Source organism: Ranitomeya variabilis, chromosome 1 (assembly GCF_051348905.1).
Source record: "Ranitomeya variabilis isolate aRanVar5 chromosome 1, aRanVar5.hap1, whole genome shotgun sequence".
NCBI classification, from domain to species: Eukaryota; Metazoa; Chordata; class Amphibia; order Anura; family Dendrobatidae; genus Ranitomeya; species Ranitomeya variabilis.
This window is the reverse complement of record NC_135232.1, coordinates 468,982,093-468,994,293: the sequence shown is the minus strand read 5'-3', so window position 1 is coordinate 468,994,293 and position 12,201 is coordinate 468,982,093. Positions and strand designations below refer to the sequence as shown.

General features: G+C 47.2%; 1 protein-coding gene across 1 annotated transcript; it reads left to right on the top strand.

Annotated features, from left to right (window-relative positions):
* Positions 1–739: 739 nt before the first annotated feature.
* On the top strand, positions 740–10,160 carry EXOSC3 (exosome component 3). Its single transcript, XM_077250576.1, has 4 exons — positions 740–1,040; positions 3,059–3,208; positions 7,631–7,782; positions 9,901–10,160. The coding sequence occupies exons 1-4, from the start codon at positions 801–803 to the stop codon at positions 10,097–10,099; spliced, it is 741 nt and encodes a 246-aa protein (XP_077106691.1). The 5' UTR covers positions 740–800; the 3' UTR covers positions 10,100–10,160.
* The last annotated feature ends 2,041 nt before the right edge of the window (positions 10,161–12,201 follow it).

Genomic DNA, 12,201 nt, shown 5'->3' with positions numbered 1-12,201 from the left:
ACACTACGTGGTTGTGTTATATACTATGTGACTGTGTTATATACTACGTGCCTGTGCAATATACTACGTGGCTGTGCAATATACTACATGGCTATGTTAAATACTACGTGGCTCTACAATATACTACATCACTGTGCAATACACTACGTGGCTATATTATATACTACGTCGGTTGTCTTATATACTACGTCACTGTGCACTATAGTACGTAGCCTGTGCTATATACTATCTACATATTCTAGAATACCCGATACGTTAGAATCGGGCCACCATCTAGTACTATAGATAAGCCCCAAAAGGCAGTGGCCGCAATATATAGCGACAAAATAAGGTGACAGGTTCCCTTTAGGCTACGTTCACATTTGCGGTCTGCGCCGCAGCGTCGCCGCATGCGTCATGCGCTCCAATATTTAACATGGGGGCGCATGGACATGCGTCGCACTTGCGTTTTGCGCCGCATGCGTCCCTGCGGCGCCCGCGTCTGGGCGCAGAGGACGCAGCAAGTTGCATTTTTGCTGCGTCCAAAATCAATGAAAAAAAGGACGCATGCGGCGCAAAACGCAGCGTTGTGCATGCGTTTTGCTGCGGTTTTGTTTGCGTTGGGCGTTGCGGCGCCGACGCTGCGGCGCACAACGCAAATGTGAACGACCAATTTCAGCCCTGTCATGTGACCGCTGCCTAGCGTACACAGGTCACATGAGCTTCCTAAAGATTCCTCTCCTACACACGTGACTGATCACGTGCTTGTGACATCATCAAAGGTCCTGTACCCACTAGGTCCTCCCTTATAGGCCGGCAGCATGTCGTCTGTCCAGGACGCCGTGGATCAGGTGGTGTTACCGGGTGATGTGCTCCTTCTCCCGGTGCAGGCTGCCGACGCCCCGCTCTCCCTCTCAGCTGCCGCCTCCGATACTAAGCGCATGCGCGTGGTGTGTGGCCCGGGGCTGATGCGCCATGGAGAGGACCTGCAAGTGACCAAATGTGGGCTCCTCCGCCACCGGGAGCCGGCGGTGTACTGGGTGGAGTCGCATCAGAAGAGGGTAATGCGTGGGATTCGGTTACTGCTCATAAGGCACAAAAGTCGCACAGCTGCCATTCGTGTAATGTCGCATAATCAGACCTCAGGGCAGTGGAGGCGCAGTATAAGGGTATGGGCCGGGCGCCCCTGATTAGTGGGGTCCCAGTCCCACCATAAGGTGTATGTCCCCCAAGGCTACGTTAGGGGCTCGTCCCCAAATACAAGTCCCCCCACATGGCTGCACCGGGTGAAAGTCTCCATAGGGGTTTTATTGTTCAGATGTGTGAAGATGAGAAACATTGCTGCCACTAAGGCCTGAACCACCTTATTACCTATAGGGCTACTCATCAGTATACGATACCTTACTGGTGGGTGGGGGTCCCACATGTATGAGCAGCTCCATGATGGGGGTCCCACGTGTATGAGCAGCTCTATGATGAGGGGGTCCCACGTGTATGAGCAGCTCCATGACGGGGGTCCCACGTGTATGAGCAGCTCCATGATGAGGGGGTCCCACGTGTATGAGCAGCTCCATGACGGGGGTCCCACGTGTATGAGCAGCTCCATGATGAGGGGGTCCCACGTGTATGAGCAGCTCCATGACGGGGGTCCCACGTGTATGAGCAGCTCCATGATGAGGGGGTCCCACGTGTATGAGCAGCTCCATGATGAGGGGGTCCCACGTGTATGAGCAGCTCCATGATGAGGGGGTCCCACGTGTATGAGCAGCTCCATGATGAGGGGGTCCCACGTGTATGAGCAGCTCCATGATGAGGGGGTCCCACGTGTATGAGCAGCTCCATGATGAGGGGGTCCCACGTGTATGAGCAGCTCCATGATGAGGGGGTCCCACGTGTATGAGCAGCTCCATGATGAGGGGGTCCCACGTGTATGAGCAGCTCCATGATGAGGGGGTCCCACGTGTATGAGCAGCTCCATGATGAGGGGGTCCCACGTGTATGAGCAGCTCCATGATGAGGGGGTCCCACGTGTATGAGCAGCTCCATGATGAGGGGGTCCCACGTGTATGAGCAGCTCCATGATGAGGGGGTCCCACGTGTATGAGCAGCTCCATGATGAGGGGGTCCCACGTGTATGAGCAGCTCCATGATGAGGGGGTCCCACGTGTATGAGCAGCTCCATGATGAGGGTCCCACGTGTATGAGCAGCTCCATGTTGAGGGGGTCCCACGTGTATGAGCAGCTCCATGATGAGGGGGTCCCACGTGTATGAGCAGCTCCATGATGAGGGGGTCCCACGTGTATGAGCAGCTCCATGATGAGGGGGTCCCACGTGTATGAGCAGCTCCATGATGAGGGGGTCCCACGTGTATGAGCAGCTCCATGATGAGGGGGTCCCACGTGTATGAGCAGCTCCATGATGAGGGGGTCCCACGTGTATGAGCAGCTCCATGATGAGGGGGTCCCACGTGTATGAGCAGCTCCATGATGAGGGGGTCCCACGTGTATGAGCAGCTCCATGATGGGGGTCCCACGTGTATGAGCAGCTCCATGATGGGGGTCCCACCGGTCACTTTTTTCTGGGAATAACGGTTACATGCCCCCCCGTGTATTGGGGTTACTAATGAGTTCAGGAGGTTACTATGGTGCACAATATTTTTGGGGTCTTGTCCCAAACAAAAGCCCCTTCTCCCTTGTTTCTTTGCAGCAGTTTCCGCTATGTGTGCAGGGGGCCGGCTCATGTCACTAAGGTATACCAGCCTGATTTGTCATGGCTGATTGCTGGACAGATGGGGGGGTCTCTGACCACATTTCCCTTGGCCAGCTCTTAACCCTTCAGGTGCCGTGTGATTTCCCAGAGCCAGTAGCCATGTTTATTGTGTGACGGGATTATTAGCATCCATGGCAGGGTGAGGCTCTTGTCCTGCCGCTGTATCCAGAGCCCAGATCGGACGGTGTATATCCACACGTGCTCCATAGCTCTCCGAATACCCCGAGGGAGCAGTTTCGGCGTGTCGGCCTAGTGCCATGCCTGGCGTGTCGTTCCTCAGAATTGAGGGCTCTGTCTGTTTTCTTCCAGTACGTTCCAGTGAAAGGGGACCATGTTATTGGGATTGTCACCATGAAGTCTGGGGATATTTTCAGGCTGGATGTTGCGGGCAGTGATCAAGCTTCATTATCGTTTTTGGCGTTTGAAGGTGCAACCAAAAAGAACAGACCGAATGTGAAGGTGAGAACGTGAAGAATGAATCTTAGCAATCACCATCTGCTCGTCGGCCCCCCGTGGCTTCTCTACGTACATCCCTGACGGGGCTCCATGGGCATTAGGGTCGCTCACAGCAATCCAAACGGTTCTCTAAGGCCGGGGTCAGACAGCCGACCATGGGTCCTTGTGGGAAATCGGCCATGTGCACTGGACCTCTGGCCATTAAGGCTGCGTGTGCGGCAGTCTGAACAAGTACGAGCATGGTCACGCTTTACAGGTCTAAAAAGCCACACCTTCAGACTGCTTCTGAAAACACACAATTTCTGGCAGGATTTTTCTCTTGTTAATAATTATGTAAGGAGGTGTAATAATTGTGTTATTTGGTATGTTTCTGTTGGAAAAAAAATGCATTAAGAACCACAGTAAAGATGTGCGTTTTGCTATGGAACAGAAATTGAGTCAAAGAATTGACGTGTGTCTTAATGTGTTAAAGAAAAAAAAAAAAAAAGTGGTATTGCAGTATAGCTAGTTTTTATTGCAATGATTGGGAGGCTTAATATCCTCAGCATTAGTGCTGAGCGAATGTGGTTGGATAAGGCGTTATCTGAGCATGCTCATGTGCTAACCGAGTGTCTTCGGTGTGCGATAATAGTATGTTCAGGCAAGGCAATCCCTGCATGGGTTGTGGCTGTGGAACTGCTGTGGGGAATCGAACATATAATAGCACTCTTATCTCACATATCCACCAGTTACATGCAGGGCTGTGGAGTCGGTAAGCCAAACCTCCAACTCCACAGCCCTAGTTACGTGGCTCTGTTGGTTATAATGTTGGTTATATGGGTTGTATTCCAGTGCCAAGTCTTAGCCTAGGAATCAGTAGATCATCTTAAATGACTTCATATTTCTTGTCTATTTTTGGTTAGCACATAATATCTTATACCGTATATACTCGAGTATAAGCCGACCCCCCCTAATTTTGCCACAAAAAACTGGGAAAACTTATTGACTCGAGTATAAGCCTAAGGTGGAAAATGCAGCAGCTACCGGTAAATTTCAAAAATAAAAATAGATGCTCCATACCATTCATTATTGCCCCATAGATGCTCCATATAAAGCTGTGCCATATATAATGCTCCATACCATTGATTATTGCCCCATAGATGCTCCATATATAGCTGTGCCATATATGCTCTGCACCGTTCATTATGGCCCCATAGATGCTCCTTATATAGCTGTGCCATATATGCTCTGCACCGTTCATTATGGCCCTATAGATGCTCCATATAAAGCTGTGCCATATACAGGTCCTTCTCAAAAAATTAGCATATAGTGTTAAATTTCATTATTTACCATAATGTAATGATTACAATTAAACTTTCATATATTATAGATTCATTATCCACCAACTGAAATTTGTCAGGTCTTTTATTGTTTTAATACTGATGATTTTGGCATACAACTCCTGATAACCCAAAAAACATGTCTCAATAAATTAGCATATCAAGAAAAGGTTCTCTAAACGACCTATTACCCTAATCTTCTGAATCAACTAATTAACTCTAAACACATGCAAAAGATACCTGAGGCTTTTAAAAACTCCCTGCCTGGTTCATTACTCAAAACCCCCATCATGGGTAAGACTAGCGACCTGACAGATGTCAAGAAGGCCATCATTGACACCCTCAAGCAAGAGGGTAAGACCCAGAAAGAAATTTCTCAACAAATCGGCTGTTCCCAGAGTGCTGTATCAAGGCACCTCAATGGTAAGTCTGTTGGAAGGAAACAATGTGGCAGAAAACGCTGTACAACGAGAAGAGGTGACCGGACCCTGAGGAAGATTGTGGAGAAGGACCGATTCCAGACCTTGGGGAACCTGAGGAAGCAGTGGACTGAGTCTGGTGTGGAGGAAATGGGCTACAGGTGCCGCATTCCCCAGGTAAAGCCACTTTTGAACCATAAACAGCGGCAGAAGCGCCTGACCTGGGCTACAGAGAAGCAGCACTGGACTGTTGCTAAGTGGTCCCAAGTACTTTTTTCTGGTGAAAGCAAATTTTGCATGTCATTCGGAAATCAAGGTGCCAGAGTCTGGAGGAAGACTGGGGAGAAGGAAATGCCAAAATGCCTGAAGTCCAGTGTCAAGTACCCACAGTCAGTGATGGTGTGGGGTGCCATGTCAGCTGCTGGTGTTGGTCCACTGTGTTTCATCAAGGGCAGGGTCAATGCAGCTAGCTATCAGGAGATTTTGGAGCACTTCATGCTTCCATCGGCTGAAATGCTTTATGGAGATGAAGATTTCATTTTTCAGCACGACCTGGCACCTGCTCACAGTGCCAAAACCACTGGTAAATGGTTTACTGACCATGGTATTATTGTGCTCAATTGGCCTGCCAACTCTCCTGACCTGAACCCCATAGAGAATCTGTGGGATATTGTGAAGAGAAAGTTGAGAGACGCAAGACCCAACACTCTGGATGAGCTTAAGGCCGCTATTGAAGCATCCTGGGCCTCCATAACATCTCAGCAGTGTCACAGGCTGATTGCCTCCATGCCACGCCGCATTGAAGCAGTCATTTCTGCCAAAGGATTCCCGACCAAGTATTGAGTGCATAACTGAACATTATTATTTGTTGTTTTTTTTGTTTGTTATTAAAAAACACTTTTATTTGATTGGCCGGGTGAAATATGCTAATTTATTGAGACAGGTTTTTTGGGTTATCAGGAGTTGTATGCCAAAATCATCAGTATTAAAACAATAAAAGACCTGACAAATTTCAGTTGGTGGATAAGGAATCTATAATATATGAAAGTTTAATTGTAATCATTACATTATGGTAAATAATGAAATTTAACACTATATGCTAATTTTTTGAGAAGGACCTGTATGCTCTGCACCGTTCATTATGGCCCCATGGATGCTCCTTATATAGCTGTGCCATATATGCTCTGCACCGTTCATTATGGCCCCATAGATGCTCCACATAAAGCTGTGCCATATATGCTCTGCACCGTTCATTATGGCCCCATAGATGCTCCTTATAAAGCTGTGCCATGTATGCTCTGCACCGTTCATTATGGCCCCATAGATGCTCCTTATAAAGCTGTGCCATATATGCTCTGCACCGTTCATTATGGCCCCATAGATGCTCCTTATATAGCTGTGCCCCATATACAATGCTCTGCACCGTTCAGTTTGGCCCCATAGATGCTCCTTATAAAGCTGTGCCATATGCTCTGCACCGTTCAGTTTGGCCCCATAGATGCTCCTTATAAAGCTGTGCCCTATATGCTCTGCACCGTTCAGTTTGGCCCCATAGTTGCTCCATATAAAGCTGTGCCATATATGCTCTGCACCGTTCAGTTTGGCCCCATAGATGCTCCTTATATAGCTGTGCCCTATATGCTCTGCACCGTTCAGTATGGCCCCATAGATGCTCCATATAAAGCTGTGCCCTATATGCTCTGCACCGTTCAGTATGGCCCCATAGATGCTCCTTATATAGCTGTGCCCTATATGCTCTGCACCGTTCAGTTTGGCCCCATAGATGCTCATTATAAAGCTGCCCCATGTGGAATGCTCTGCACCCTTCAGTTTGGCCCCATAGATGCTCCACATAAATCTGTGCCATATATAACGCTGGTGCTGCTGCTGCAATAAAAAAAAAAAAAACACATACTCACCTCTCTTGCTTGCAGCTCCCCAGCGTCCCGTCCCGGCGTCTCTCCGCACTGACTGATCAGGCAGAGGGTGCCGCGCACACTATATGCGTCATCGTGCCCTCTGACCTGCACACTCAGTGCAGAGAGACGCCGGGAAGATGGAGCGGCGCCCGGCGTGTGGAACGTGGACAGGTAAATATGCGATACTTACCTGCTCCCGGCGTCCCGCTCCTTCCCCCGGACATCTGGTCTCCGGGTGCCGCAGCCTCTTCCTCTATCAGCGGTCACCGTTACCGCTGATTAGAGAAATTAATATGCGGCTCCACCCCTATGGGAGTGGAGTACATATTCATAAGTTTAATGAGCGGTCCCACGTGACCGCTGTACAGGGGAAGAGCTGCGGCACCTGGAGACAGTGTGACGGGCAGGGGGAGCGTCAGGATCGCCGGGACTAGGTAAGTATGCCTCACCGCCCTATCTCCCCCTCACCCGCCGACCCTGCCACAGACCGTGACTCGAGTATAAGCCGAGAGGGGCACTTTCAGCCCAAAAATTTGGGCTGAAAATCTCGGCTTATACTCGAGTATATACGGTAAGTTGTTTAAATTTCAGAAGTGCCACCCATCTTTTGTACGCGTGTTTCCTCTTTTTTGGATATGATTAGGAGCTTGTCACAGGCAGCTTTTAAGTTTTGTTTTTTCATTCAGATTTTGGTGCGAAATTAATTCCAAAAGCGGTGTAAAAGCCTACTGAATGAGTAATTCTGTATCGCTTATTCCCCTACTGCAGGTTGGAGATCTCGTCTATGGCCAGTTCATTGTTGCCAATAAAGACATGGAGCCAGAGTTGGCGTGTATTGATGGCTCTGGGAAAGCAAACGGCATGGGAGTCATTGGATTGGATGGCCTCATGTTTAAGGTCTCCTTAGGACTTGTGAGAAAGTAAGAGAAGCCACTCTTGTATAACATGAACACTCATCTAGCGGTAGTGATGGGGCGTAATGACTGAGAACGGGTTCCTTAATGGTCACAGCAGGAATAGTACTGCATGCGGGGCTATTCCTGGCAACAAATGGGATAGGTTCCATGGATGTCTCACCAGTGTGAACATGGCTTAATCTCTTCTCAGAAGTAATTTGTGATGTGGCCGTATGGAGCAGCTGCCAACTATCTTAGGGTATGCACACACAACATCTTTTTCCAGGAGTCTGCTGCCATAAAAAACACCAAAAAATAATGAACAGGATGTACTGCTATGTTAAAACGACTTGCTATGCATATATTCAGTCTTTTTAGAGCTTTTTTTTTTTTTTAACCGCTTCAGGTTTCAAAAGCTGTGAAATAGCTTATAGAAGTGACCTGATCGGCTTCTGCTACGAAGTCACAACTTATGTAATTTACAAAAAAAAATGTCTGTGGCAAATGTCAGAACAGACGCCTCAGGGAAAACACCATTGGAATTCTCTGGAAGCATCTTCGGTTTCTAAGGCTACCTTCCCACAATGGGCTTTTGGTGTTTATTTTTGTTGCATCAAAAATGAAGCGTCTTACAGTTCCAGTAAAGTGGATGGGATTTGTAGAACCCTCATGACCACGGTGTTGTTATTTTACTCAGGGTAAACTGACCCGTGGTGCGTGCTTAACCACTTCGACACATGATGTATAAATGCGTCTTATGTTGACTCCCCTTTTAATGCGGGCTCCAGCACTGAGCCTGCATCTCTTCCAGCACATGACATTCATCCGCTGACATGTGCCCGTAACAGCCACAGGTGGAATCTCGATCCACTCTCTGCTGTTAAAATGTCCCTGTCAATCTCTAACAGTGGCATTTAACATAATCACAAAAGCGCTTCACTAGCTCTGCCCATCAGCACCCATGTCACATGACTGCGGGGCACCGATGGGTTGTCTGTAGCATGGTTGCCATTGCCAATCTGCTATGTCCCCCGCACGTGTAGCAGATGATCAATTCTGCTACTCATAGCAGGGCTATGACATTTGCTGCTGTTTAACCACTTAAATTCCACTGACAGTCTCTGACAACAGCACATTGTAGTGATCCGATAGGGTGTCACTGCCAGCGTGTATTGCCTCCATGTCTCACCTCTAACAATTATGGGGTACTGACAAAGTTGCCATGGCAGCGAATGTCCTATTGAAGACCCCTGTTGCTGGGCTTCATAAAAGATTTCCATACTAGAGTATCAGTAATATGGAAGCAGTTTCAAGTTCCCTAAGGGGACTATTGAGAGGATATAAAAATGTATATATTACCTCCTCCCAAGAAATGTAATAAGGGATGAAAAAGTTGTATAGATCCAGAAATGCTGATCGAAATAAAGACTACAGCTAGTACCATAAAAATCAAGTTCTCGCATATGGAGCAAAAAAATGTTATGGCTTTCACAATATGGCGACAGTCAGTCTTTAAAACTGTCTAAATGTGGCACTGCAATAACTGCACTAATGTGATACCAGCCCTAAGTGCCCATGCAGGCGATGACTGGCTGAGCCGCCATTGCTGGTGTGCCAACGGTGGTGTGAAGAAGTGGGGACCCAGTGAGCACCAGATCTAGGAGGAGGAGCATTTCTAGAAAAGCCGTATGAGGCAGTTATAAACCACTCTGAACACCTCATTCACACGTCAGTGTTTGTAGGCCAAAACCCCTGACCCCTGTTCTGTGTTTTGGGGCCACTCCTGGTTTTGGCCTACAAATAATGATGGAGAAATGCTGACATGTGAATGAGCCCTTAGGGATAATGTTCTAGGGAGGAATGATCATATCTTGTAAATCTGGAAACATACTGACTTCACTATTAGGGCTCATTTCCACTTGCGAGAAACACGTCCGTGTCTCGCATGTGGAAACCAAGCTGTGGCAGTTTGGAGCGGAGCTGTGCAGCTCCATGTGTTCATATGCGGCCGCACGCTCCACTCTGGAGTGCCGGCACCACAGCTTGGTTTTCACATGCGAGACACGGACATGTTTCTCGCAAGTGGAAATGAGGCCTTAGCATGTACTGGCGATAACTAATTGCATGTCTTCTTCTATTCAGGCTCCTAACCCCACAGAATGACATTATTCAGGAACTAATGAATGTTTTCCCAATGGAGTTGGTCATTGGCATGAATGGAAGAATATGGATTAAGGCCAAAACCATCCAACAGACTTTAATTGTAGCCAACATACTGGAGGCTTGTGAATATTTAACTGCTGCACAGAGGAAACAGGTCTTTGCCAAGTTCTCCGATTAATGTATAACTCCATATAAATGCAGATTTTTTTAAATTTAATAAAGTAATATTTTTGTTACTAGTACTGTGCACAATTCCCTATTTTGGCTTCCTGGCTCGTAAGAACCATTACAATGTCTTTTTTATTTGCTTCATTCTTAACAGTCACCTATCTGCCCGGCCGCCACACTAAAAGTGCTGCCAGTAGAACGGCTTTCATCCATAGGGGCGAGTACAGAGCGGTTAGTCACTGCTCACTGTACTGTGACGGGGGCGAGCGGTCTCAGTCCTGGGACTTGCTTACAATTCCCCCCCGGTATAGTGAGCAGTGACTGTAATCGCTCTCTGCACCGCCATGATGGCTGAAAGCAGGCGACTTCCAGGAAGAAAAGAGTTAATTTTCTCCTAAAAGCTGCACACCATTATACCTGCACGTAAACTGTGTTTTCTGAGGTGAAAAGTTCCTTTTTAGCGGTGAATAACAAGGCATATAGCTAAAAACTTATTCAAGTGTAAAATATATATATATATTTTTTAAAGAGTTGTCTTATCTCAGACACGGCGGAAGCTTCTTCATATTTTGCAATTCAGGAGGAAAGAGGAAAAAGACGGGGGCAGATACGGACTGGGCACTGAGATGGAGGAGACAAGCCTAGTCACAAGATAAGACATTAATGGCACTACACGTGTCAGGGACTGACCGTCCCTTTTGTCAGGTCCACCCAATTATGAAGGGGACGGCCCATCCCTGAAATGTGTCACCCCCCCAGGCGTTTGTAACTAAAAGAGCCACCTTGTGCAGCACTAATGCTGCATTCTGACAAGGTGACTTAGTTATTGTTCATTTCCCCCCTCATCCAAACGCCGCTGAATTACGCCGAGGAGGCGGCGCCCTTCTCGCAGAGTGACAGTTGGGAGGCATTTAGATGAGGGGGGAAAGACCTGCCTCCCTGGTGATTTCACAGGTATGAGGGACCAAATTCAAAAGTGATTATTTCTACAGTGCAACGAACAATAACTAAAAGAGCCAGAATGCATTAGTGCAGCACAAGATGGCTCTTTTAGTTACAAACGCCTGGGGGGGGGGGGTGTAACAGGTTCCCTTTAAACGTCTGGGCTTGTGAATAGGCTGGTCTCCATCGCAGTGCCCGGACCATATCCCCCCCATCTTTTTCCAGCTGAGTTATATCTCCAGTACCTTGCCCAGGAGGGTGTGGAGCAGCTGATCGGGGAAGCCATCCATCATACAACAGATCAGAAGGATCACTTGGGGCGGAGGACACATAATGCCGGTGGCCATCCCTTGATATACTGTTAGCCCATAGGTGTGCCACTGCTACATATAATGTAATACTAGGAAACATTTGTCCATCTCCCTTTATGGAAAGCTGCATTTTGGTCTCACTCATGCATTAACTTGTTTTTTGTGTATGAGGAAACACTCGCCCTTATGGAATTTATCAATTGTTGGTCCTTCTTTCACCGTGTACCATCACATTTTTCTTTGTATGCAAAAAAACCCAAAACATTTAAATAGTGGAGTTTGATCTGTGACTCAGATCAAAGACAGCAGGTCTCTTATTCTGTGGTCCCATATTTCCTGAGGCTGTGTGCACACGTTGCTGATTTTTCATGTTTTTTTTTGCGATAAAAACGCTATAAAACCGCAAAAAAACCAGCATACAAATAAGCATCCCATCATTTAGAATGAATTCCGCATGTTTTGTGCACATGATGCATTTGTTTCCGCGAAAAAAAAACATTGCGGTAAAAAACGCAGCATGTTCATTAATTTTGCGGGTTTTTTTTGCGGATTTCCCTCTATAAAATGCATTGGGAAATGTCCGGAAAAAAACGCATGCAGATTTCTTGCAGAAAATTTCAGGTTTTTCTCAAATTTTCTGCAAGAAATCCTGAACGTGTGCACATAGCCTTAATCATGACCATGTAACGGATGCATGTAGAATGGCCATTGAATGAGGCATCCTACATTGTGGATGATAGTGTAGCATTTGCTGAAAAATGCTTTCTAGAGCAGAATGTGATGTTACCAGTTTGGTATAAAAAGCACTCAATTTATTGGGAAGTTTCTCTTTCCCGTTAGTCACTGAACTTTTTCTTTT